Genomic DNA, 27,138 nt, shown 5'->3' on the forward strand with positions numbered 1-27,138 from the left:
CTAACGTAAACGTTATTATTAACAACAAATCAATACAAAAAAAGTACATGTCTAAAGTAATCGCTAGATTTTCCCACCGCATCACTACAGTTTTAGATGTCTGACACGCCTATCGTGAAAGTGTGAACCCCACTTATCGAGCTCAGGTTTTTCGCAAACTCGGTCCTGCCCCCGTCCCCCGGTGGCACGTTCTGGTTTTTGCCCTACCCAGCTGATTAAAATAATGATAGCTTGATGATGAATTGGATATTTGAGTCCGCTATGTAGTGCTAGGGCAAAAACCCTGATCTAGCTAACACTAGTTTGACTAACTTTCAGGTGTGACATTCTACCACGCTGAGTCAGTATCCCTTTTAATGTCTGTAGATTGATATCCTGGAGGATCCCTTGATCAAGAACGTGATCATTCTGCAGACTGTACTCCAAGAGGTCCGCCACAGGAGCGCTCCCATCTACAAGCGATTGAAAGACATCCTTCACGACAAGGAAAAACACTTTTACACTTTCACTAACGAACATCACAGGTAGAAAATAGATATGCTGTTTGCCTTAGATAACTGACTGTTTTGTAGTGATTTAAGGGGGTGCAGCCTAACTTGGTTTTGAATCAGTGACTCTTAGGGTTATCCCACCACTGACGCCAATGTAGCAATTGACTGAAATAAGTTGGAGCAAGACTGAAGTCAGTATGTTTCCCGACCAAAACAGTTTGGAAGAGTTTGCTCGTATATTATGATGCCATTTTGTTTGTTTTTTGGACTTTGGCACGGGTTTTTTAAGCTGTTCTTATTCACGTTTTCTCTTGAGAAATACTGCACCTAACATCCTAATCAGATGAAAAATTGCGTGACTAAGATCTACTAGGCAAAAAGTAAATTTATAACAGATTTATTGAGTTATCTTTGTTCTGACTATTTTGGGGAAGTGTATACTGGCTACGGCGTCTCAAAAAGGACAAACAGTACTATTGCCGTTTTTTTTTTCTTGTTTTTCAACCCAAGGTCTTTTTAAGTATGAGAGCACACTCGTTCAGCTAACCGAGCTCAGGCTAGTCGCCAGCCGAACTGAAGCATGCTGACTCCTTAACTGTCCATCCGATTTGTGATCAATGCTTTTCAAAGCCACATATGGCTGTATTCTTCTGTTCCAGAGAAACGTATATAGAGAGAGAGCAGGGGGAAAGCGCCAACGATCGGAATGACAGAGCCATCCGCATATCTACCAAGTGGTACAGTGATCACCTGAACAACACCCCCACGGACAAGAAGCTAAAGGTTGTTTTGCTGACCAACGACCGGGGCAACAAGGAGAAAGCAGAGGAGTCCGGCCTGCTCACATACAGATGTAAGAAACTACACACCTCCGTTACCTCAGTACCCCAAGATGAGACCGCTGTTCTTACCTCAGTACCCCAAGATGAGACCGCTGTTCTTGTCTTTAATATCACAATATCTGTTACCTCAGTACCCCAAGATGAGACCGCTGTTCTTGTCTTTAACCTTAAACACAAGGTCACAATACTAGGTGTGTTCAACATGTCGACTACGTGTTTACTCTAGTAGATGTGGACTACATGTTTACTCTAGTAGATGTGGACTACATGTTTACTCTAGTAGATGTGGACTACGTGTTTACTCTAGTAGATGTGGACTACGTGTTTACTTTAGTAGATGTGGAATACGTGTTTACTTTAGTAGATGTGGAATACGTGTTTACTCTAGTAGATGTGGACTACATGTTTACTCTAGTAGATGTGGACTACATGTTTACTCTAGTAGATGTGGACTACATGTTTACTCTAGTAGATGCGGACTACGTGTTTACTCTAGTAGATGTGGACTACATGTTTACTTTAGTAGATGTGGACTACGTGTTTACTTTAGTAGATGTGGACTACGTGTTTACTCTAGATGTGGACTACATGTTTACTCTAGAAGATGTGGACTACATGTTTACTCTAGTAGATGTGGACTACATGTTTACTCTAGTAGATGTGGACTACATGTTTACTCTAGTAGATGTGGACTACCTGTTTACTTTAGTAGATGTGGACTACATGTTTACTCTAGTAGATGTGGACTACATGTTTACTCTAGTAGATGTGGACTACCTGTTTACTTTAGTAGATGTGGACTACATGTTTACTCTAGTAGATGTGGACTACATGTTTACTCTAGTAGATGTGGACTACATGTTTACTCTAGAAGATGTGGACTACATGTTTACTCTAGTAGATGTGGACTACATGTTTACTCTAGTAGATGTGGACTACATGTTTACTCTAGTAGATGTGGACTACATGTTTACTCTAGTAGATGTGGACTACATGTTTACTCTAGTAGATGTGGACTACGTGTTTACTCTAGTAGATGTGGACTACGTGTTTACTCTAGTAGATGTGGACTACGTGTTTACTCTAGTAGATGTGGACTACATGTTTACTCTAGTAGATGTGGACTACATGTTTACTCTAGAAGATGTGGACTACATGTTTACTCTAGTAGATGTGGACTACATGTTTACTCTAGTAGATGTGGACTACATGTTTACTCTAGTAGATGTGGACTACATGTTTACTCTAGTAGATGTGGACTACATGTTTACTCTAGTAGATGTGGACTACGTGTTTACTCTAGTAGATGTGGACTACGTGTTTACTCTAGTAGATTTGGACTACATGTTTACTCTAGATGTCGACTACGTGTTTACTTTAGATGTGGACTACATGTTTACTCTAGAAGATGCCGTCTTCATCCGTCCTCTGTTCCACACAGGTGAGGAGTACGTCAAGAGTCTGATAGCCAACCCTGAGCTGGTGGATCGACTGGCTTTGACCAACGATGACAAGGTAACTAATATCTACACAATATCGCATTTACACATATGTACTTTCTACAGCAGCTATTTTAGATCCATAGAGAAAGTTAGATCTGCATATTCATAGAGAAAGTTAGATCTGCATATTCATAGAGAACGTTAGATATGCATATTCATAGAGAAAGTTAGATCTGCATATTCATAGAGAAAGTTAGATCTGCATATTCATAGGGAAAGTTAGATCTGCATATTCATAGAGAACGTTAGATCTGCATATTCATAGAGAAAGTTAGATCTGCATATTCATAGAGAAAGTTAGATCTGCATATTCATAGTTATTCGTTTAATTTAGCACTTTAATTTCTCTCTCCCTCCCCCAGAATGAGATCACCAGCAGTAAGGTGTTGTTCCCGGAGCACCTGCCCCTGTCTAGGATCCAGTCTGGGATTAAGAGTGGGACCTTCCAACAGGGAACGTTCCGGGCTAGCAGAGACAACTACCTGGAGGCTACTGTGTTTGTCCACGGAGAAGGAGATGACAGTACAGAGGTGAGTGCTGCTGAAGCATAGCTCATGTTCATTAGTGGATTCTGGCCGTGTAACCTGACATAGAAGTATGGAACATTCTTTAAGTCCTCCAACAGTTGCTGAATATTTCCTCATCGTTAACTCCTCTGTTCATGTACCTGGTTAGTTAACTCCTCTGTTCATGTACCTGGTTAGTTAACTCCTCTGTTCATGTACCTGGTTAGTTAACTCCTCTGTTCATGTACCTGGTTTGGAAAAGTGAGTCACCAACAGTATAATTCTTCCTTTACCATTGGATGGGAGTGGAGAATCTTTGATGCTGTTCTAAGTGCCAGCTGGCGAGATGGGGATGAGTGAGTGATTGGATGGGAAATGTAAACGAAGCAGCGTTGGTTACCATGGTAACACTTCCTCTTCCTGTCCCGCCCCTCAGGTTCTGATCCAAGGCCTGCAGAACCTGAACAGGGCTGTCCATCAGGACCTGGTTGCTGTGGAGATCATGCCTCTGAACCAATGGGTGGCTCCGTCCTCTGTGGTGCTGCAGGACGAGGGGCCCAAGGAGGATGATGTCACAGAGGAGGAGGAGGCAGAGTTGAAGAGTGGTCCGTCTGGGGCGGCGTCACGGAAGCCCACAGGCAGGGTGGTGGGCATCATCAAGAGGAACTGGAGACCCTTCTGTGGCATGCTCTTCCTGTCCCAAATCAAAGAGGTAACTAGCATCACCTCGCTCTGCTCTGTCAATCAACACATCAATCAAAACAAGCCCTTCAGAAATCCTACATGAGTATTTATCCATATGGATGTGTATACCACCATGCTTTGGTTTCTCTTGTGATTATTTTGTCGTTTGTCGTACTTGTTTTGTGCTGACGAAGATATCTCATTGTTCCTGGTCTGTTATACCCCGTCCTCCCCTTCCCAGGCCACCCGTCACCTCTTCACCCCAGCCGACCGCCGTATCCCCAGGATCCGTATAGAGACGCGCCAGGCGGCCACGTTGGCAGGACAGAGGATCATGGTGGCCATCGACGGCTGGCCCAAGCACTCCAGATACCCTAATGTATGTGTCTCTCAGGTCCTCTTGATTACAGTTGGGCTGCTCAGATGATCACGTATCATTATGGGATATCGATGCCTGGAGAAATGTGTGATGTACATGAGATGTGCAGCTCGACTGCAATGAAGAGGACCTGGAACGCACCTCAATCATAACGGCTCATCTCTCCTCTTTCGGTCTTTGAGGAACTAGCAGAGACTAGACACCATTCTCTCCTCACCCACCCCTCTCTCCTCCTCTCCCTCTCTCCTTCTCTCTCCTCACCCACCCGTCTCTCCTCCTCTCCCTCTCTCCTCCTCTCCCTCTCCTCCTCTCCCTCTCCTCACCCACCCCTCTCTCCTTCTCTCCCTCTCTCCTCCTCCTCTCCCTCTCTCCTCCTCTCCTCTTCTCCCTCTCTCCTCACCCACCCCTCTCTCCTTCTCTCCCTCTCTCCTCCTCCTCTCCCTCTTCTCCTCCTCTCCCTCTCATCCCCCTCTCCCTCTCTCCTCACCCACCCCTCTCTCCTCCTCTCCCTCTCTCCCTCTCTCCTCCTCTCAGGGCCATTTTGTTCGTAGCCTGGGAAGTGCAGGGGACAAGGAGACGGAGACGGAGGTGCTACTACTGGAGCATGATGTCCCTCACCAGGACTTCTCACAGGCCGTCCTCAGTTTCCTCCCCAAGATGCCCTGGAACATCACAGAGGAGGTAACTGCACCGCACAGTGGGGGTCCTGTTATGGCGGCCATTTTGTGTCAAGACATATATCAATGGTTGTCACCTGGTGGCTACGTTGTTGTAGCTACACCAATCAACAATTTGGTAACACTACTTAAAGCCTGTTGGTATAATTGCATTATGGTGTGGTTATAATACTTTATAAAGGCTCATAACATGCTTATAACAGGTAATAATGCATCACTAAACCTTATTTGATCTTCTATCAGGACATGGCTGTGAGAGAGGACCTGAGGAACCTGACCGTCTGCAGTGTGGATCCTCCTGGCTGTACGGACATAGATGATGCTCTGCACTGTAGAGACCTGCCCAATGGAAACCAAGAGGTAGGACACTGAGGAACTAACACAGTTTACCACAGCATTTTATTGGGATGGGTGAATGTTTGGATGAGGTAACAGAATCTTATTTTAATTGGTAATATGGTGGAACAGAATTGAAAGTTGAGAAGTCATCGTGTGTGTGTGTGTTTCTTTGTGGGTTGAAGGTTGGTGTCCACATTGCTGATGTGAGCCACTTCATCCGGCCAGGCAACGCTATGGACCTGGAGGCTGCTAACAGAGGAACTACAGTCTACCTGACTGGAAGGGTACAGACCATCTGTTTCATCACATAGTAACCTTGATGAACCCTAGCTAGCTCTTTTAGTACGTCTTAAATGGCACCCTATTCACTATAAGTGCACTATTATTTTTTATTTTTTACCAGAGCCCGGGTCAAAAGTAGTGCACTATATAGGGAAAAGGGTTCCATTTAAGTGTTGTATTGCTAACACAGATGATTGTCTCCCATCAGAGGATCGACATGGTTCCTGAACTGCTGAGCTCCAACCTGTGTTCTCTACGATCCAGTGTGGAGAGGTGACTTTAATACTTCCTGAAGACATCATATATTTTGTTATTGTTGTTGTCATTTACCGTTAGTGGTGTTCATGGTGTCTCCTCTCGGTAGGCTGGCCTTCTCTTGTATATGGGAGATCAACGACAAGGCTGAGATAGTCAAGACCAGATTCACTAAAAGTGTCATCAACTCCAAGGTAGAGGGAGAGGAAACTCACACATTTGACAATGTAACAGTTGTGATTGAGACAATGTAAGAAATGCCCCTCAGGGATCAATAAAGTTTATTGAATTGAATGATAATTCTTCCTCCAGGCCTCCCTGACGTACGCCGAGGCCCAGATGAGGATTGATGACGCCAACATGAATGATGACACCACCAAGAGCTTACGAGGCCTGAACAGACTAGCCAAGATCCTGAAGAAACGGAGGATAGAGAAAGGGTAAGGTTACGAGACCTGAACAGACTAGCCAGGATCCTGAAGAGACCGAGGATAGTGAAAGGGTGAGGTTACTAGACCTGAACAGACTAGCCAGGACCCTGAAGAGACAGGATAGAGGAAGGGTAAGAGGTTACTAGACCTGAACAGACTAGCCAGGATCCCGAAGAGACAGGATAGAGAAAGGGTAACAGGTTACGAGGCCTGAACAGACTAGCCAGGACCCTGAAGAGACCGAGGATAGAGGAAGGGCAAGAGGTTACGAGGCCTGAACAGACTAGCCAGGACCCTGAAGAGACAGGATAGAGGAAGGGTAAGAGGTTACGAGACCTGAACAGACTAGCCAGAACCCTGAAGAGACAGGATAGAGGAAGGGTAAGAGGTTACTAGACCTGAACAGACTAGCCAGGACCCTGAAGAGACCGAGGATAGAGGAAGGGTAAGAGGTTACTAGACCTGAACAGACTAGCCAGGACCCTGAAGAGACAGGATAGAGGAAGGGTAAGAGGTTACTAGACCTGAACAGACTAGCCAGGACCCTGAAGAGACAGGATAGAGGAAGGGTAAGAGGTTACTAGACCTGAACAGACTAGCCAGGATCCTGAAGAGACAGGATAGAGGAAGGGTAAGAGGTTACTAGACCTGAACAGACTAGCCAGGATCCTGAAGAGACAGGATAGAGGAAGGGTAAGAGGTTACTAGACCTGAACAGACTAGCCAGGATCCTGAAGAGACCGAGGATAGAGGAAGGGTAAGATGTTACTAGACCTGAACAGACTAGCCAGGATCCTGAAGAGACAGGATAGAGGAAGGGTAAGAGGTTACTAGAACTGAACAGACTAGCCAGGATCCTGAAGAGACAGGATAGAGGAAGGGTAAGAGGTTACTAGACCTGAACAGACTAGCCAGGATCCTGAAGAGACCGAGGATAGAGGAAGGGTAAGATGTTACTAGACCTGAACAGACTAGCCAGGACCCTGAAGAGACAGGATAGAGAAAGGGTGAGGTTACGAGGCCTGAACAGACTAGCCAGGATCCTGAAGAGACCGAGGATAGAGGAAGGGTAAGAGGTTACTAGACCTGAACAGACTAGCCAGGACCCTGAAGAGACCGAGGATAGAGAAAGGTTAAGAGGTTACTAGACCTGAACAGACTAGCCAGGACCCTGAAGAGACCGAGGATAGAGGAAGGGTAAGATGTTACTAGACCTGAACAGACTAGCCAGGACCCTGAAGAGACCGAGGATAGAGGAAGGGTAAGAGGTTACTAGACCTGAACAAACTAGCCAGGACCCTGAAGAGACCGAGGATAGAGGAAGGGTAAGATGTTACTAGACCTGGACAGACTAGCCAGGACCCTGAAGAGACAGGATAGAGGAAGGGTAAGAGGTTACTAGACCTGAACAGACTAGCCAGGACCCTGAAGAGACCGAGGATAAATGGTTTGTGACTATGTGATGTCAGTAGTTGATAACCTTTTCCCTAACTGTTGAAAGAGACGGATCGTTAGAACTGTGGCAGATTGATGTATTCCCAAAGGTGATTAGTTGGTTGATGGATTGATTGTGTTTATTGATCTGGTTGCTGGTGTCATTAATATATATGTTGTACTCTGTGTGGAATGTATAAGTACTTGTCTTTGTTGGTAATCTAACATGGTGGTTTTCCGTTGTGTGTTTCAGCGCGTTGACTCTCTCCTCGCCCGAGGTTCGCTTCCACATCGACAGTGAGACTCACGACCCCATAGACCTACAGACCAAGGAACTCAAGTACGTTGTTAGGCTTTTAGAATATAGAATTTAAAATAAGGCTTTTAGAATATAGAATTTAAAATAAGTCTTTTAGAATATAGAATTTAAAATAAGGCTTTTAGAATATAGAATTTAAAATAAGGTTCTATTCATGGGGCTTGAAACTGTGCTGTCGTTTTGACCCTGACTAACGTGGTTTAAACTTCAACAAGTTCAGCTGAATTCACATGAATATTGACAAGCTTTTTGTGGCCTGTCAAGGCATCCTGCTGTTTCCAGTTTTACCTTGTCACTGGGTTATAACATCCAGCAGTAGATCTCTGCTCAGAGACTTGATGTTCACGCTGTATCGGTGGGTTCAAATTCAAATAACTTTATTGTTCCCCAGGGAGACCAACTCGATGGTGGAGGAGTTCATGTTGCTGGCCAACATCTCAGTAGCTCAGAAGATTTATGATGAGTTCTCAGAGTGTGCTCTTCTCAGGAAGCACCCCGCCCCTCCTCCATCCAACTACGACATCCTTAACAAGGCTGCCAAGTCTAAGGTACATCTACGTATTCAGACTAGACATCTAAAACAAGTCTAATGACATCTATGTATTCAGACAGACTAGACATAAACATCTAAAACAGGTCTAATGACATCTATATATTCAAACTAGACATCAACATCTAAAACATGTCTAATGACATCTATATATTCAGACTGACTAGACATCAACATCTTAAACAAGTCTAATGACATCTATATATTCAGACTGACTAGACATCAACATCTAAAACAGGTCTAATGACATCTATATATTCAGACTAGACATCAACATCTAAAACAAGTCTAATGTACATCTATATATTCAGACTGACTAGACATCTAAAACCAGTCTAATGACATCTATATATTCAGACTGACTAGACATCAACATCTAAAACCAGTCTAATGACAGGTACATCTATAGACAACACTTCTATCTAAAACCAGTCTAATGACAGGTACATCTATAGACAACACTTCCAGCTAAAACACAGTTTTAATAAGACTTGATATTTTTGGGGACAACTGTTCCATTCCGGGTCGAAGGACAACGAAATAGGGACTGACGTAGGACCTTCAGTCTAATGTAGTCCTAACGTTGTTGTTTCTGACATCAGTCTGATGTAGTCCTAACGTTGTTGTTTCTGACATCAGTCTAATGTAGTCCTGACGTTGTTGTTTCTGACATCAGTGTAATGTAGTCCTAACGTTGTTGTTTCTGACATCAGTCTAATGTAGTCCTAACGTTGTTGTTTCTGACATCAGTGTAATGTAGTCCTAACGTTGTTGTTTCTGACATCAGTCTAATGTAGTCCTAACGTTGTTGTTTCTGACATCAGTCTAATGTAGTCCTAACGTTGTTGTTTCTGACATCAGTGTAATGCAGTCCTAACGTTGTTGTTTCTGACATCAGTCTAATGTAGTCCTAACGTTGTTGTTTCTGACATCAGTCTAATGTAGTCCTAACGTTGTTGTTTCTGACATCAGTCTAATGTAGTCCTAACGTTGTTGTTTCTGACATCAGTGTGATGTAGTCCTAACGTTGTTGTCCCTCCCCTCAGGACATGGTGATCCACACGGACTCGGCCAAGGCTCTAGCTGACTCTCTGGACGCGGCCCAGGTGGACGGCTTCCCTTACTTCAACACCTTGCTGCGTATCCTAGCAACACGCTGCATGATGCAGGCTGTGTACTTCTGCTCCGGGATGGACAGTGACTTCCACCACTATGGACTGGCCTCTCCCATCTACACACACTTCACCTCACCTATCAGACGGTGAGAACACACACTTCACCTCACCTATCAGACGGTGAGAACACACACTTCACCTCACCCATCAGACGGTGAGAACACACACTTCACCTATCAGACGGTGAGAACACACACCTCACCTATCAGACGGTGAGAACACACACCTCACCTATCAGACGGTGAGAACACACACCTCACCTATCAGACGGTGAGAACACACACTTCACCTCACCCATCTGTAGGTCCACACTCTCTCTCTACTCCTGACTGGTCCACACTCCCCCCCCCTTCTCTAACTCTGACTGGACCACACCCCTCCTCTACTCCTGACTGGTCCACCCCCACCCCCTCCTTCTCTACCTCTGACTGGACCACACCCCTCCTCTACTCCTGACTGGTCCACCCCCACCTTCTCTACCTCTGACTGGACCACACCCCTCCTCTACTCCTGACTGGTCCACCCCCACCCCCCCTTCTCTACCTCTGACTGGACCACACCCCTCCTCTACTCCTGACTGGTCCACCCCCACCCCCTCCTTCTCTGCCTCTGACTGGACCACACCCCTCCTCTACTCCTGACTGGTCCACCCCCACCTTCTCTACCTCTGACTGGACCACACCCCTCCTCTACTCCTGACTGGTCCACCCCCACCCCCCCTCCTCTACTCCTGACTGGACCACCCCCCCTCCTCTACTCCTGACTGGTCCACCCCCCCTCCTCTACTCCTGACTGGTCCACCCCCACCCCCCCTCCTCTACTCCTGACTGGTCCACCCCCACCCCCCCTCCTCTACTCCTGACTGGTCCACCCCCACCACCCCTCCTCTACTCCTGACTGGTGCACCCCCACCCCCCCTCCTCTACTCCTGACTGGTCCACCCCCACCCCCCCTCCTCTACTCCTGACTGGTCCACCCCCACCCCCCCTCCTCTACTCCTGACTGGTCCACCCCCACCCCCCCTCCTCTACTCCTGACTGGTCCACCCCCACCCCCCCTCCTCTACTCCTGACTGGTCCACCCCCACCCCCCCTTCTCTACTCCTGACTGGTCCACCCCCCCTCCTCTACTCCTGACTGGTCCACCCCCCCTCCTCTACTCCTGACTGGTCCACCCCCACCCCCCTCCTCTACTCCTGACTGGTCCACCCCCACCCCCCCTCCTCTACTCCTGACTGGTCCACCCCCACCCCCCCTCCTCTACTCCTGACTGGTCCACCCCCACCCCCCCTTCTCTACTCCTGACTGGTCCACCCCCACCCCCCCTCCTCTACTCCTGACTGGTCCACCCCCACCCCCCCTCCTCTACTCCTGACTGGTCCACCCCCACCCCCCCTCCTCTACTCCTGACTGGACCACCCCCCCCTCCTCTACTCCTGACTGGTCCACCCCCACCCCCCCTCCTCTACTCCTGACTGGTCCACCCCCCCTCCTCTCCTCTACTCCTGACTGGTCCACCCCCACCCCCCCTTCTCTACTCCTGACTGGTCCACCCCCACCCCCCCTTCTCTACTCCTGACTGGTCCACCCCCCCTCCTCTCCTCTACTCCTGACTGGTCCACCCCCACCCCCCCTTCTCTACTCCTGACTGGTCCACCCCCACCCCCCCTTCTCTACTCCTGACTGGTCCACCCCCACCCCCCCTCCTCTACTCCTGACTGGTCCACCCCCACCCACCCTCCTCTACTCCTGACTGGTCCACCCCCACCCCCCCTTCTCTACTCCTGACTGGTCCACCCCCACCCCCCCTCCTCTACTCCTGACTGGTCCACCCCCACCCCCCCTCCTCTACTCCTGACTGGTCCACCCCCACCCCCCCTCCTCTACTCCTGACTGGTCCACCCCCACTCCTCTACTCCTGACTGGTCCACCCCCCCCCCCCCCCTCCTCTACTCCTGACTGGACCACCCCCCCCTCCTCTACTCCTGACTGGTCCACCCCCACCCCCCCTCCTCTACTCCTGACTGGTCCACCCCCACCCCCCCTCCTCTACTCCTGACTGGTTCTGATGTGATTGTAACCTCAACAGATACTCTGACATCATCGTGCATCGGCTGCTGGCTGTAGCCATTGGAGCAGACAGCACTTACCCAGACCTGATGGACAAACACAAGCAGTCTGCCCTCTGCAACAACCTCAACTACAGACACAAGATGGCCCAGTACGCACAGCGAGCCTCTGTAGCCTACCACACACAGGTACTGGACTCACTCAACACACTGACCTGTTAGAGCCTCTAACCTTCCACACACAGGTACTGGACTCACAACTATTTAACCAGGAAGTCCCATTGAAGACGAGGGACCCATTTTTACAAAAGGACAACTAGGTCATATTCATTAGTGCACTGTAGCAAAATGCTTTGCAACGGAAATTGAAAAATAACATTTCTTACTGGACATTTCCGGGTAGTCTCTCCCTGTTTTCCATCTGTTTGACAAGATAATGTGTCGTTTCCTCCAGCTGTTCTTCAAGAGCAGAGGCATCCTGAACGAAGAGGGCTTCATCCTGTTTGTGAGGAAGAACGCCATCATCGTCCTCATCCCTAAGTTTGGTCTGGAGGGAACGGTGTTCTTTGAGAACAAAGATAAACCCAGCCCCAAACTGATCTTCAACGAAGAGGTACCCTCGTTGTGTGTCAGAGAAAATTAAAGCTTTTTTTTTTGTGTGTGTATGGATCAACTGTAACTCTGTGTGTGTGGATCAACTGTAACTGTGTGTGTGTGTGTGTGGATCAACTGTAACTCTGTGTGTGTGTGTGGATCAACTGTAACTGTGTGTGTGTGTGTGTGTGTGTGTGTGGATCAACTGTAACTCTGTGTGTGTGTGTGGATCAACTGTAACTCTGTGTGTGTGTGTGGATCAACTGTAACTCTGTGTGTGTGTGTGTGTGGATCAACTGTAACTCTGTGTGTGTATAGGCTCCTAGTCTGACGGTGGAGGGCCACTCCTTCAACATGTTTGACAAGGTCAAGGTGACCATCAGTCTGGATGCGTCCAACGTCCAGCACCAGAAGATCAGGATGTCCCTGGTCGAACCTGTGGTACGTTTGTTGTTTCAAACTGAACCTCTCTGTAATTACAGAGATCCTATGGTGGTTAATTTCCATGAAGTTATGAACTAAAACCACATTCAGGTCCGACGAGGTAAAATAGCCTTCTGTCAAGTCAAATCACTCATTTCAGGCTTGGACATGTATGTAACTAATATTGTTTTCTAGATCTCTGGAGTGAGTGTCGCGCCGTCTGAACCAGAACCAGAGGTCAAGAGAGCTAAACTGGACCGTTGAACAACCCCATCCTCAGACTGAAACTCTTCTCCGAGCTCAGTTGAGTTATTTTTTAAATGTTTAGCTTTTCTTTTTTCTACAGTACAAGCACAGAACATCCTGTGGTTAATATGGTTATGATTTTAAAACCTTCAGTCAGAACCTTTTTTCCTTGACCTATAGAATATCATCCTTCCAGGTAAATGTTAATGTGATGCCAGTAACCTGTAGAATGTGATGATACTGTATTCCTGACCCATGGGGTTTGTACGGTCTATTCTGGAAGGAATGTTACCTTGTACAACTCTCAATAAATCTCTTGGTTTTAGCCAATGTTCCATTTCTCATCTCTTTGGCTAGTCTCTGTTTGGTGATTGGAGTAGGTGCATTTAATTCACATGTAGCCAGGAAACTGAAGAGTAGCCCAGTTGTACAACATTTAATGTGTCTCAGTGGTCTAGTCAGAACGTTACACTCATTCAATAACACTTCCTCCATAAAACACATCATTTAATCAGATGGTGGCTTTGTTTAAAAGGGGAGCTCTGCAGTTAAACAAATATTTATAACAAAATGTACAATAAAAATCCTTTATCATAAGTCACATTCCCGTAATTGTTTAACTGATTAAAAATAATGCTAAATTCACAATCAAGAATATAAAATGTATAAATACATAACAGTCAAGTTTCATCAGTCCCTTGTTCATGTCAACACTAACTTTTCCAAAATAGCACCTTATTCCCTATATAGTGCACTACTGACCAACGCCCACAGGGCTCCAACGTAGTGCACTACTGACCAGGGCTCCAACGTAGTACACTATATAGGCTGCCATTTCAACTCCACTACGAGGGATAGCTAGCGCCAATAGGAATTAATTTCAAGGTTCATTTGTGCGAATGGCAGCATCTTAACATTGTCACTTAGCCGGGGTGTTATTCAGTACACGATTCACTCTAAACAAAAGCGTTTGGCAACGGTTTGTTTCTATTGGACAAATTCAGGTAGGTTCCATGTCTAGAAATAAAGGGTTTCCAACAGAATCCGACTAATGAATACACCCCGACACGGCTGCTTTAAAACGTGGCAACATAAACATGGCCAAACATCATCATTGGCTTCAGCTGGGAGGTTAAAGGTGGGAGGGGCTTCCATGTGTTCTCCTCCAATCAGCTCACTCAATGGTGTTGAGGAAAACCAGTCTGGAAAACAAAGAAAGGGTTGTCCATAAGCTGTTACCACGACAATCATGGTTGAGCAACGTGTAAACTCACATTAAATACCATCCAACTCTGGTGTCAGAGGAAAGCCCTAAACATCGTCAAAGACTCCAGCAACCCAAGTTATTCTCTCTGCTACACAGCAAGAGGTACCGGAGTACCAAGTCTGGGACCAAAAGTCTCCTGAACAACTTCTACCCCCCCAGGCCGTCAGACTGCTAAACAGCTTCTACCCCCCAGGCCGTCAGACTGCTGAACAGCTTCTACCCCCCAGGCCGTCAGACTGCTGAACAGCTTCTAACCCCAGGCCGCCAGACTGCTGAACAGCTTCTAACCCCAGGCTGTCAGACAGCTGAACAGCTTCTAACCCCAGGCCGCCAGACTGCTGAACAGCTTCTATCCCCAGGCCGCCAGACTGCTGAACAGCTTCTAACCCCAGGCCGTCAGACTGCTGAACAGCTTCTAACCCCAGGCCGTCAGACAGCTGAACAGCTTCTAACCCCAGGCCGTCAGACAGCTGAACAGCTTCTACCCCCAGGCCGCCAGACAGCTGAACAGCTTCTATCCCCAGGCCGCCAGACTGCTGAACAGCTTCTATCCCCAGGCCGCCAGACTGCTGAACAGCTTCTATCCCCAGGCCGCCAGACTGCTGAACAGCTTCTACCCCCAGGCCGCCAGACTGCTGAACAGCTTCTACCCCCAGGCCGCTGAACAGCTTCTACCCCCAGGCCATCAGACTGCTGAACAGCTTCCGTACCTTGGTCTCAGTGTGTCTGCTGTGGGTTCCGTTACCTTGGTCTTAGTGTGTCTGCTGTGGGTTCCGTTACCTCGGTCTTAGTGTGTCTGCTGTGGGTTCCGTTACCTTGGTCTTAGTGTGTCTGCTGTGGGTTCCGTTACCTTGGTCTTAGTGTGTCTGCTGTGGGTTCCGTTACCTTGGTCTTAGTATGTCTGCTATGGGTTCCGTTACCTTGGTCTTAGTGTGTCTGCTGTGGGTTCCGTTATCTTGGTCTCAGTGTGTCTGCTGTGGGTTCCGTTACCTTGGTCTTAGTGTGTCTGCTGTGGGTTCCGTTACCTTGGTCTTAGTGTGTCTGCTGTGGGTTCCGTTATCTTGGTCTCAGTGTGTCTGCTGTGGGTTCCGTTACCTTGGTCTTAGTGTGTCTGCTGTGGGTTCCGTTACCTTGGTCTTAGTGTGTCTGCTGTGGGTTCCGTTATCTTGGTCTCAGTGTGTCTGCTGTGGGTTCCGTTACCTTGGTCTTAGTGTGTCTGCTGTGGGTTCCGTTACCTTGGTCTTAGTGTGTCTGCTGTGGGTTCCGTTATCTTGGTCTCAGTGTGTCTGCTGTGGGTTCCGTTACCTTGGTCTTAGTGTGTCTGCTGTGAGGGAAGACGTCGTCGGGGTTGTGTGCTGCGTCAAACGACTCCTTACTCTGGCTGTCTGAACTCATGGCATCTATCAGGCTGGCGGTGCCAGCGTATGTGTTGTACCCACTGTCCACCTACACAGAGCAAACAGGCAGTTCAAATTCTATTAAAACAGATTGTCAAATCACTCCCACAGTGATTAACACGGTCATCAAATCTAAGAATAATTCAAAGTATATGATCCATCCGTGTACATTCAACCCAATAACATTTTAGTGCAAAAAAATGTGTCAAAAACGCAGTCATTGTAACATACATGTCAGTGTAACTCTTCCAGTTTTTATAAACATGAAAATGCCTTTTCTGAAATGATAAACTGGTGTCCAGCTTGTCAGAGGTCTATTCTGTTGTGATTAGAGCGGTTTAGTCAGTAGACGGCCCTCAGGATACAGACCTGCATGCTGTTATCATAAGGGATGCTGCTTCCTTCAGCTAGCAGAGACACAAACATATGAGACGCCTCCGCTGCCATCACGCTCGCCCCCACACGGGAGCTGGTCAACCGGACACCAACAGGAGTCACACCTCCTTCCTCCTCCTCCTCTTCCACAGGGAGGTCCACTTCCACCTCGCCGTTCTCCTCCACCTCCTCCTCCATCTTCACTGAGTCCAACAGAGGCTGGTCCATCCCCGAACCCCCCTCACACAGCCTCTCCATCCCCAGCAGACCCCCACTAGTCCTGGGTACACACGGCACCGGAGAGGGGGAACAGGGGCCCATCTCCATGGGTGGTAGTGAAGTAGAAGGACATATATTGCCCTGGTCCAGGAGGGAAGGGTTGGGGGAGATGGTTGGGGGTGAGGCCCAGCAGCGGGCTCCGGGTCTGAGCTGAGGGTTGACCTGGGTCCGGCCCGGGGGCTGGAGGGAAGGGTTGGGGGAGATGGTTGGGGGTGAGGCCCAGCAGCGGGCTCCGGGTCTGAGCTGAGGGTTGACCTGGGTCCGGCCCGGGGGCTGGAGCGAAGAGCAGAAGCGGATGGGGGAACAGCCGTCTACATAGGGGCTCTCTGTACAGGAGTTGATGTCCATGTCTAGGGGAACACCTTCAGGGGTCACGAAGCTCAGCTTCCTCCTCTCTCCTAGACAAGAAAAACAATCACAGCGTCACTCAAATGACCAACAACATGGATACCTTTTCACCTAATGACTTGACTCAACAGGTCGAGGTCCGTAAAAGATGACTGTGCTAATCTGCACAGACACATTCAATCAGTTTCCATAGATACCGTCTCCAAAGCCGCATCAGGTTTATGGTCTAACAGAACATTTAAGACACATTATGTCAATAAGGACATAAAACACCTCTTTAACAGACTCGTATACCTGCTACGGGTGTCTGTGTGAACTGGGGTCCGATGGGGGACAGGGCAGGGGACTGGAAGCCAGCAGGAGAAGACCGCTCAGGGCACAGGGGGCTGGTGACACTTCCCAGGCTGTAGGTTCGGTAACGACCCTGGATAGGGCTGGACGAGAAAAGACCCTTTGAAAAAAAGAGAGAGACAACGTCTCATTAAAACAGCAAGAGAGAAAACAAGTGGTTATGTCTATATTTGAAATCCTTTGTGATTCTTCCTCAAACAGATTCCCTCCTAGATGTTATACACAGTACCACTTTAGAAGGAATATAGCATCTGCTATAGCAGAGCTGTCCTGTTCCCGGAGAGCTACCCTCCTGTAGGCTTTCACTCCAACCCTGTTCCCGGAGAGCTACCCTCCTGTAGGTTTTCACTCCAACCCTGTTCCCGGAGAGCTACCCTCCTGTAGGTTTTCACTCCAACCCTGTTCCCGGAGAGCTACCCTCCTGTAGGTTTTCACTCCAACCCTGTTCCCGGAGAGCTACCCTCCTGTAGGTTTTCACTCCAACCCTGTCCCCGGAGAGCTACCCTCCTGTAGGTTTTCACTCCAACCCTGTTCCCGGAGAGCTACCCTCCTGTAGGTTTTCACTCCAACCCTGTTCCCGGAGAGCTACCCTCCTGTAGGTTTTCACTCCAACCCTGTTCCCGGAGAGCTACCCTCCTGTAGGTTTTCACTCCAACCCTGTTCCCGGAGAGCTACCCTCCTGTAGGTTTTCACTCCAACCCTGTTCCCGGAGAGCTACCCTCCTGTAGGTTTTCACTCCAACCCTGTTCCCGGAGAGCTACCCTCCTGTAGGTTTTCACTCCAACCCTGTTCCCGGAGAGCTACCCTCCTGTAGGTTTTCACTCCAACCCTGTTCCCGGAGAGCTACCCTCCTGTAGGTTTTCACTCCAACCCTGTTCCCGGAGAGCTACCCTCCTATAGGTTTTCACTCCAACCCTGTTCCCGGAGAGCTACCCTCCTGTAGGTTTTCACTCCAACCCTGTTCCCGGAGAGCTACCCTCCTGTAGGTTTTCACTCCAACCCTGTTCCCGGAGAGCTACCCTCCTGTAGGTTTTCACTCCAACCCTGTTCCTGGAGAGCTACCCTCCTGTAGGTTTTCACTCCAACCCTGTTCCTGGAGAGCTACCCTCCTGTAGGTTTTCACTCCAACCCTGTTCCTGGAGAGCTACCCTCCTGTAGGTTTTCACTCCAACCCTGTTCCTGGAGAGCTACCCTCCTGTAGGTTTTCACTCCAACCCTGTTCCTGGAGAGCTACCCTCCTGTAGGTTTTCACTCCAACCCTGTTCCTGGAGAGCTACCCTCCTGTAGGTTTTCACTCCAACCCTGTTCCTGGAGAGCTACCCTCGTGTAGGTTTTCACTCCAACCCTGTTCCTGAAGATCTACCCTCGTGTAGGTTCTCACTCCAACCCCAGTTGTAACTAACCCGACCCAGTGAAAACCTTTTGGATGGCAGCTCTCCAGGAAAAGGATTGGGCAGCCCTGTGATAATAACAACGCATGCTTAGAACCAAAGCAACAAACCACACTTGCTGCATGTTTCCCTTAAACTGTAATTGTACACAGACACCATTGACATTGAATAGTGGCACACTTACAGTGGAGGGGGTCAGGGCAGACCTGCCAGACAACGGGCAGGACAGAGGAGAGGCGCTCATGGGTGAGAGGAAATCTCTATCCCCTCCCCCTTCTCCCCCAGGGGGCTCTCCCTCCCCTCCTCCTCCTTCTGGGCTGGGGGGGTTGGAGGACTCCGAGCCACTCCCTTGGCCGTCCAGAAACAACTTCCGTCTCAGAGACGAGGAGCTCAGGGTCTCCTGAACCTGATCCTGCTGAGACACCTCCTTCAATCTGTAGTATTCTCCTGGGGTGGGTGAGGGACAGCCGAGAGAGAGAGAGACACAGACAGAGAGGTTATTTAAGACCTGATAAGTTTTATCTGCACAGAGATAAATATGACGTGTTCCCGGACATGTAAAGGTGTACCTAATATTTTGTCCATGAGGAAGTCCACAGGTAAGGACAGGACTGTCTGGCAGCCTACTGTGTTTTTTTTAGTTGGTAGTGGCTCTTCTAGTATCAGTGGGGACATGGAACCTTGAAGATAGAAACATTTACACATTTAACATCCATAGAAATGGCTGAACATAAGTTATTCAGGAAGTAGAAAATAAAACACTATAATGTGTGTGTGTGTTGGTGAGTGAAAAGCAACTCAACTCCAACTCATTGGATTCACTTACTCTTCCCAAAGTGCATCTGTGCTGATTTCTGTTTGCTTGTTGGTTCGCTCCATGGTGAAGGCACAATGGCGCCTTTAGTGAAAAACTGCTCGATGGCATTCTGACGTTTCTCCTCGATGTCAGAATCCATCCTGGATGTTTTAAAAAAAACAAAACAAAGCTGTTACCAGACCAATAAACCAACACCCCCAACCTCTCAGCAGCGGTTCTATTTCAAAGTGCTCCCCATTTGTCTTGTGTGCATTGTGAACCTTAACCTGGTCAGAGTTCCTCACCTGGTCTGACTGCAGTACACGGACTGGTTACTAGTTCCTCACCTGGTCTGAATGCAGTACAAGGACTGGTTTCTAGTTCCTCACCTGGTCTGACTGCAGTACAAGGACTGGTTTCTAGTTCCTCACCTGGTCTGACTGCAGTACATGGACTGGTTACTAGTTCCTCACCTGGTCTGAATGCAGTACAAGGACTGGTTCCTAGTTCCTCACCTGGTCTGACTGCAGTACAAGGACTGGTCTGACCTAGGTACAAGGACTGGTTACTAGTTCCTCACCTGGTCTGACTGCAGTACAAGGACTGGTTTTAGTTCCTCACCTGGTCTGACTGCAGTACAAGGACTGGTTACTAGTTCCTCACCTGGTCTGACTGCAGTACAAGGACTGGTTTCTAGTTCCTCACCTGGTCTGACTGCAGTACAAGGACTGGTTTCTAGTTCCTCACCTGGTCTGACTGCAGTACATGGACTGGTCTGACCTAGGTACAAGGACTGGTTACTAGTTCCTCACCTGGTCTGACTGCAGTACAAGGACTGGTCTGACCTAGGTACATGGACTGGTTACTAGTTCCTCACCTGGTCTGACCTAGGTACAAGGACTGGTTACTAGTTCCTCACCTGGTCTGACTGAGATACATGGACTGGTTACTAGTTCCTCACCTGGTCTGACTGAGATACAAGGACTGGTTACTAGTTCCTCACCTGGTCTGACTACAGTACATGGACTGGTTACTAGTTCCTCACCTGGTCTGACTGAGGTACAAGGACTGGTTACTAGTTCCTCACCTGGTCTGACCTAGGTAGAAGGACTGGTTGCTAGTTCCTCACCTGGTCTGACCTAGGTACAAGGACTGGTTACTAGTTCCTCACCTGGTCTGACCTAGGTACAAGGACTGGTTACTAGTTCCTCACCTGGTCTGACTGAGATACATGGACTGGTTACTAGTTCCTCACCTGGTCTGACTGAGATACAAGGACTGGTTACTAGTTCCTCACCTGGTCTGACTACAGTACATGGACTGGTTACTAGTTCCTCACCTGGTCTGACTGAGGTACAAGGACTGGTTACTAGTTCCTCACCTGGTCTGACCTAGGTAGAAGGACTGGTTGCTAGTTCCTCACCTGGTCTGACCTAGGTACAAGGACTGGTTACTAGTTCCTCACCTGGTCTGACTACAGTACATGGACTGGTTACTAGTTCCTCACCTGGTCTGACTGAGATACAAGGACTGGTTACTAGTTCCTCACCTGGTCTGACTACAGTACATGGACTGGTTACTAGTTCCTCACCTGGTCTGACTGAGATACATGGACTGGTTACTAGTTCCTCACCTGGTCTGACTGAGGTACAAGGACTGGCGGTGGATATCCTCAGCGTCTATGTCCACAGGGAGCAGGCTAGACATCTCATCTATGTCCCATTTAAACTTGGTTGGTGTCTGAAAACAATGATCAAGAAAATATTGAAAATAACAATTCAGGTGGCTCTGTAAAACCGGTGATTACGTTCACAAGAGGACAATGACAGGACTTCTGAAGGAGACAAACATGTTAACTGACTTGCTGATCATGTCCTTCAGGCTATCGAAGTGGGTGAACTACACAAGATATGTATGAGACCAGACCATAAATGTGTACAAAATATTAGGATGACAGACTGACCAGGTGAAAGCTATGATCTTTTATTGAAGTCTCTTTTTAAAATCAGTGAATCAGTGAAGATGAAGGGGAGGAGACGGGTTAAATAAGGATGTTTAAGCCTTGAGACAATTGAGACATGGATTGTGTACATATGCCATTCAGAGGGTGAATGGGCAAGACAAAAGATTGAAGTGCCTTTGAACGGGGTATGGTAGTAGGTGCCAGGGGCACCTGTTTGAGGGTGGCCAGAACTGCACCGCTGCTGGGTTTTTCACACTCAACAGTTTCCCGTGTTTATCAAGACAGTCCACCAACCAAAGGACATCCAGCCAACTTGACACACCTGTGGGAAGCATTGTAAGTCAATATGGGCCAGCTTCCCTGTGGAACACTTTCTACACCTTGTAGTCCATGCCCCCGACGAACTGAGGCTGTTCTTTTGTCAAAAGGCAATGCAACTCAATGTTTTGTACACTCAGTGTAGGTTTACACTTACGGTTCCGGAGGTCTTGGAGGACTTGAAGACAGAGGGGCTGGGGACCACGGATTCTTGCAGGCGATGGTAGTCGTTGGGGCTCTCGAAGGGGTTACGGATAGCTGCCCTCCCTGGAGTCTCAGGAGTTATCTGGACATCTGGAAGATCTCCCATAGTCTGACCACAAACCTGAACCCATTGATGCAGGAATTCAAACATTAATCAGCTTTGATCCAGTATAAATAGTATGCTAATCTAAGTACTAGAGAAAGCCAAACAATTACTGTAATACTATCAAGAGAACAAACCTTGCTTACGTGAAAGAGTAGCTAGCTAACTAGCTGGCTGTTGGTCCCACAATTTAGTACATACTAGCTATCCCAAACGTTTCGTTAAATGCCTGGCTAGCTTAGGCTTCGGCAACTATTCTGAGAGGTTCATTTGATAGATCTATTCGATATGTTATTTTATATTAGAGCTCAGATACTTACAGCAGCTGCAGAAGTTTTCAACACAACCAAAATAAGGTTCCAGAGTCAGTTGTTTCGAACGTTAATTTCAATTTTCCCACAACCCCCATTGACCAATAGAAATTAACAGGAAGTGCCTGATAACCAATCAGATTGAAGATTTCAGAACGCTCCAAATTTACATTGACGTCACTTCCTTTCGCTTGTGTGGTCGTTAGTGAGCTAACTAGCAAATGATATACTCATGGTAGACTTTATTAACAAATGTACTATTTCGAATTTATCCAAATGACGGGGTTGTGATAGTAGAAGTATTTTTGTAAATCAGCTTGAACTGTTGAAGTTGCTGTTGAGTTAATCTCGGAGGTCCCACACGAACTGATCATGGCTAGCAGTGCTAATGCTAACAACATGAATGCTGTCCGAGAAACGATGGATGGTGAGTTAGCTAACGTTAGCTTGCTAGGTTATGATAATGTCTGTTGTAGAACCTAGATATGTGTTTTACAAATGTGACACACTATTGATTGCAATGCCTCAAGATTGGCTTGACAGTAAGGTAGTTAGCTAGGTAACTTAAGCTAGCTAGCTATTTATCATATTTCGTTCTGTACCCATGGCAACAGTCCACCACACAACAGTATTAGTGAGGACACTTATCTTGAAAGGCGACATGGTTTAAACAATACAGCTCGTTATGTGCCAGACAATGGGTAGCTATGGTGCCAATTTCATGTTATTATTTTCTCTCCTACTTTTCCCCACAAGTGCTGCTGGAGATCTCTAGGCTATTGAACACAGGACTGGACATGGAATCTCTGTCTATCTGTGTCAGGCTGTGTGAGCAGGGCATCAACCCAGAGGCCCTGTCCTCTGTCATCAAGGAGCTACGTAAAGCCTCCGATTCACTAAAAGTAAGGCCATGTTCAGGGGACAGGGATAGGTACTTACAGAATGGAGTCAATAGAGACACAATAGAACAAGGTTGCCCACACTTTTGAGAACCAAATGTTGTCTGGACCAAGTTTCTCCCGTGGGCCCTGCTATAGAGACTCAATAGGACTAGGACTAAATGGACTCTGCTCTGTACAGGACCGTAGCTCTCCAGGAACAGGGTTGGAGAGCCCTGTATTAGACTCTGCTCTGTACAGGATCGTAGCTCTCCAGGAACAGGGTTGGAGAGCCCTGTATTAGACTCTGCCCTGTACAGGACAAGGTCAATTGCTGTGGTTATCCTTCACATAACTGCCACTTTTTTAATGAGTCAATTATGCTTCAATCTGATAGGCTAGATTTTTTTCTGACTGGATCTAGATACCTCCATCTCTGCCTCACCACTGTGTTGCACCTGTAGTCACAAACTTAGTCACAAACTTAATGTGTAAAAAATATGCCAATATTTGTCTGCCTTCTGTTCCAGGCCTCTGACAACTGAAGATCTGAGACTGATCCCAACAAAACAATTCTGCTGAGCGGAAGTCTTTTCACGCTGTCAAGTTTCACAATATTGCCAAATAGTGAGCGTCTATTACCCTGACCTATTCCTCGTGCCTCTGGATTTGATCCCTGGCTTCATTTGAAGACATATGGTGTGTGTTTAACATTTGGTCTGGCAACATCAGTGGCCAATTCTCCTTGTGTTCCTGTCATCAGCTTGGTGTGCAATCTGACAATATGAATGACTGCAATGCCCTGATATCCAGTGTTTCAGTACCCCTCCCTCCCTCAATCATATAGGTTGTCAGTTCAGTCGTCTTTCTTCTGACTGAAGGAAACCTAATGATTGGCACCCCCCATCATCACACAGTGCTACAATGATGGGTTGTTTCCATTCCTTCATGGCTTTTTGGACGTGTAAAAAAAAAGTCTTATTTATTGCGAATTGTGTGTAGTTTTATATGAATTTAATGTCTGTTTTTTTCCTTCAATGTCTGCCATGTCAAAGTTCTTTTTCTTTTCTCTCTCTCTCTCTCTCTCGAAGTGTCCAGGGTTGTCAATGATGGATGGAACTCAATATTAAAAGTAGTTGCATTTTATATCCACCAGGTGGCAGTGTTTCTTTACATACTCATTAGATCATGATAATTCAGAAGTACTATACAGTTTACCAGTAGAAAAGTTTACCTAGTTAAATTAAAAAGGGTCATAAATAAGTGTAGATACTATATCCTCCAAGTCCTCTGTCTGCAATGTTCTTCTGTTGAGGAATTCTCTGAAAAGGACACCTGGACTCCTGAGTGGCGCAGCGGTCTAAGGCACTGCATCTCATCTCAGACCCTGGTTCGATTCCAGGCTGTATCACAACTGGCTGTGATTGGGAGACCCATAGGGCAGCATCCACAATTGGCCCAGCGTCATTAGGGTTTGGCTGGGGTAGGCCGTCATTGTAAATAAGAATTTGTTCTTGACTTGCCTAGTTAAATATCTTTCAATTGGAGATCTCAGGAAAATGTCTCTGCACAAGTAATCAGAACGAAGGAGGTAGGGAACTAGTGGGTAACTAGCCCCCCCCCCCCCCCCCCCCCCTAAGAACAATGTCTAATTGCTGACACACAAAAAAGCTACATTTGGAGAGAAAATTGTATGTGGATGAAGGTCATGCTTTGGTGAATAAACTATAAAGGGAAATAAATGGCTATTGTTCACTCTTTTAGTTTAGTTATTTCATTTGTTCACTCTTTTAGTTTAGTTATTTCATTTGTTCACTCTTTAGTTTAGTTATTTCATTTGTTCACTCTTTAGTTTAGTTATTTCATTTGTTCACTCTTTTAGTTGAGTTATTTCATGAAATGTTTTTAGGTAAGGGGTGTTTTAAAGTGCCTGTGGTGCCAGTTACCCCGATAACAGATTGTGCCAGTTACCCCGGTAGCAGATTGTGCCAGTTACCCCGGTAGCAGATTGTGCCAGTTACCCCGGTAGCAGATTGTGCCAGTTACCCCGGTAACAGATTGTGCCAGTTACCCCGGTAGCAGATTGTGCCAGTTACCCCGGTAGCAGATTGTGCCAGTTACCCCGGTAGCAGATTGTGCCAGTTACCCCGGTAGCAGATTGTGCCAGTTACCCCGGTAGCAGATTGTGCCAGTTACCCCGGTAGCAGATTGTGCCAGTTACCCCGGTAGCAGATTGTGCCAGTTACCCCGGTAGCAGATTGTGCCAGTTACCCCGGTAGCAGATTGTGCCAGTTACCCCGGTAACAGATTGTGCCAGTTACCCCGGTAGCAGATTGTGCCAGTTACCCCGGTAGCAGATGGTGCCAGTTACCCCGGTAGCAGATTGTGCCAGTTACCCCGGTAGCAGATTGTGCCAGTTACCCCGGTAGCAGATTGTGCCAGTTACCCCGGTAGCAGATTGTGCCAGTTACCCCGGTAGCAGATTGTGCCAGTTACCCCGGTAGCAGATTGTGCCAGTTACCCCGGTAGCAGATTGTGCCACAGGGTTTCACACAAGTGTGTTAAAATCCATTTAATCAGTTTAATTTAGACATTCTTTAGTAAGTAATACTGAACATCTAAGTCTAGTTGTTTTTATTTTAATATAATATGTGGGGGGGGGATGGTGTCACCATTAATATCCGCACTATGAAGAGATTTGATGTAAAGTCTTTTTAACTCACCTGCACATTCATTGTCTTTCATATTTGTTCCTTTTCAACACAATCCATGATGTACAATTACACTAAATATGATTTGAATAATGCAAGGTTTTAAATCCCAGCCGTCTTTAAAATGACATTCAGGAGCAAAAGGTTTTCAATAGCTGTTTTTAATTAATAAATGAAAAATCTTAATTGGAATGAATATAACTAATAATATAAAATGACAATAGGGTATAACATTTAATAAGAACTTAACTAATTAATTCAGTGTAACATTGACGTGGCAGCTTTCTTATGTTCTGCTATTGCATTTGTACATACAGTGCCTGTCAAAAGTGTGGACACTCCGACTCATTCAAGGGTTTTTCTTTATTTTTTACTATTTTCTGCATTGTAGAATAATAAGGCAAAGGGTGGCTACTTTGAAGAATCTCAAATATAAAATATATTTTGATTTGTTTAACACTTTTTTGTTTACTACATAGATTCCATATGTGTTATTTCATAGTTTTGATGTCTTCACTATTATTCTACAATGTAGAAAATAGTCAAAATAAAGAATTTGACTGGTAGTGTAGGTCACAAATAAAGCGATCCCCAGTCAAATTGGAGCACAACTCCTGCACTGCTCAGACCTAATCTAGTCCCCACCTGTGACTGAAAGCAGGGGGAGAGATGCCAATTTAAAAACTCTCTCTTAAACACTTAGCTAGCTATCTAGATATGACATAAATTGCTGTGTAAAACAGCTAAAAGGCTATAAAGTAACATTAACGGTAAAGCTATCAGTCACTAGTGGAAACATTTACAACTGTAATTAAGCTACGTTATCTTTTTAATGTATTTTACCTCAAACGATGTGGTCGTAAGGATGTTGCTAGCTAGCACGCCTAGCAGCTTATGCTAACTAGCTAGCACGCCTAGCAGCTTATGCTAACTAGCTAGCACGCCTAGCAGCTTATGCTAACTAGCTAGCACGCCTAGCAGCTTATGCTAACTAGCTAGCTGGCTAGCATTTACTGCTAGTGAAGTTGCTAGCATGCAAGTTAGTATAAACTAGCGCTAAGTGGGCTAGTCATTTTCTAAATGACAGTTAGAAACATTCATAACCAGAAAGGGGTAACTACCCCTTAGGGGAGGGGAGGGGGGGCAAACTGCACTCATCCAACATATTACTACTTTACAAAAAAATAATCTACATGTTTCTCTCTTGATTATTTATTTTAAGGCTCTCCTACTTGTATATTTAAGACTA

The 27,138-nt window shown here is 46.8% G+C and overlaps 2 protein-coding genes across 2 annotated transcripts in view; one reads left to right on the plus strand and one right to left on the minus strand.

Moving 5' to 3' along the window:
* The window catches only part of LOC139412733 (exosome complex exonuclease RRP44-like), a 13,882-nt gene extending 336 nt beyond the window's left edge, over window positions 1-13,546 (plus strand). Inside the window, exons 2-20 of the mRNA XM_071159409.1 lie at window positions 367-524; window positions 1,151-1,344; window positions 2,775-2,848; window positions 3,198-3,365; window positions 3,778-4,053; window positions 4,267-4,404; window positions 4,939-5,085; window positions 5,325-5,441; window positions 5,603-5,704; window positions 5,911-5,975; window positions 6,067-6,151; window positions 6,270-6,397; window positions 8,076-8,162; window positions 8,533-8,689; window positions 9,738-9,952; window positions 11,955-12,123; window positions 12,389-12,547; window positions 12,847-12,969; window positions 13,147-13,546. Coding sequence (XP_071015510.1) covers window positions 367-524; window positions 1,151-1,344; window positions 2,775-2,848; window positions 3,198-3,365; window positions 3,778-4,053; window positions 4,267-4,404; window positions 4,939-5,085; window positions 5,325-5,441; window positions 5,603-5,704; window positions 5,911-5,975; window positions 6,067-6,151; window positions 6,270-6,397; window positions 8,076-8,162; window positions 8,533-8,689; window positions 9,738-9,952; window positions 11,955-12,123; window positions 12,389-12,547; window positions 12,847-12,969; window positions 13,147-13,215 — 2,631 coding nt within the window. The 3' untranslated portion in view covers window positions 13,216-13,546. The remainder of the gene's footprint in view (window positions 1-366; window positions 525-1,150; window positions 1,345-2,774; window positions 2,849-3,197; window positions 3,366-3,777; window positions 4,054-4,266; window positions 4,405-4,938; window positions 5,086-5,324; window positions 5,442-5,602; window positions 5,705-5,910; window positions 5,976-6,066; window positions 6,152-6,269; window positions 6,398-8,075; window positions 8,163-8,532; window positions 8,690-9,737; window positions 9,953-11,954; window positions 12,124-12,388; window positions 12,548-12,846; window positions 12,970-13,146) is intronic.
* Window positions 13,547-14,300: 754 nt separating this feature from the next.
* LOC139414029 (protein aurora borealis-like) lies at window positions 14,301-22,346 on the minus strand. The gene is made up of 11 exons (XM_071161904.1): window positions 22,310-22,346; window positions 21,840-22,007; window positions 21,035-21,141; window positions 19,432-19,562; window positions 19,175-19,285; window positions 18,790-19,052; window positions 17,158-17,314; window positions 16,771-16,913; window positions 16,231-16,677; window positions 15,770-15,910; window positions 14,301-14,399 (listed from the first exon to the last, which is right to left on the minus strand). The coding sequence occupies exons 2-11, from the start codon at window positions 21,990-21,992 to the stop codon at window positions 14,376-14,378; spliced, it is 1,677 nt and encodes a 558-aa protein (XP_071018005.1). The 5' UTR covers window positions 21,993-22,007; window positions 22,310-22,346; the 3' UTR covers window positions 14,301-14,375.
* Window positions 22,347-27,138: the final 4,792 nt, after the last annotated feature.

Source organism: Oncorhynchus clarkii, chromosome 7 (genome assembly GCF_045791955.1).
Source record: "Oncorhynchus clarkii lewisi isolate Uvic-CL-2024 chromosome 7, UVic_Ocla_1.0, whole genome shotgun sequence".
Taxonomy (NCBI): Eukaryota; Metazoa; Chordata; class Actinopteri; order Salmoniformes; family Salmonidae; genus Oncorhynchus; species Oncorhynchus clarkii.

Excerpts from the sequence above, each read along its gene's own strand:
- LOC139414029 (XM_071161904.1), bottom strand. The coding sequence starts at position 21,992 with ATGGGAGATCTTCCAGATGTCCAGATAACTCCTGAGACTCCAGGGAGG. Across the intron at positions 21,142-21,839 it reads CCTCCAAGACCTCCGGAACC|ACACCAACCAAGTTTAAATG; the intron begins GTAAGTGTAAAC and ends CATTGTTTTCAG. Across the intron at positions 19,053-19,174 it reads CCTCATGGACAAAATATTAG|GAGAATACTACAGATTGAAG; the intron begins GTACACCTTTAC and ends CACCCACCCCAG.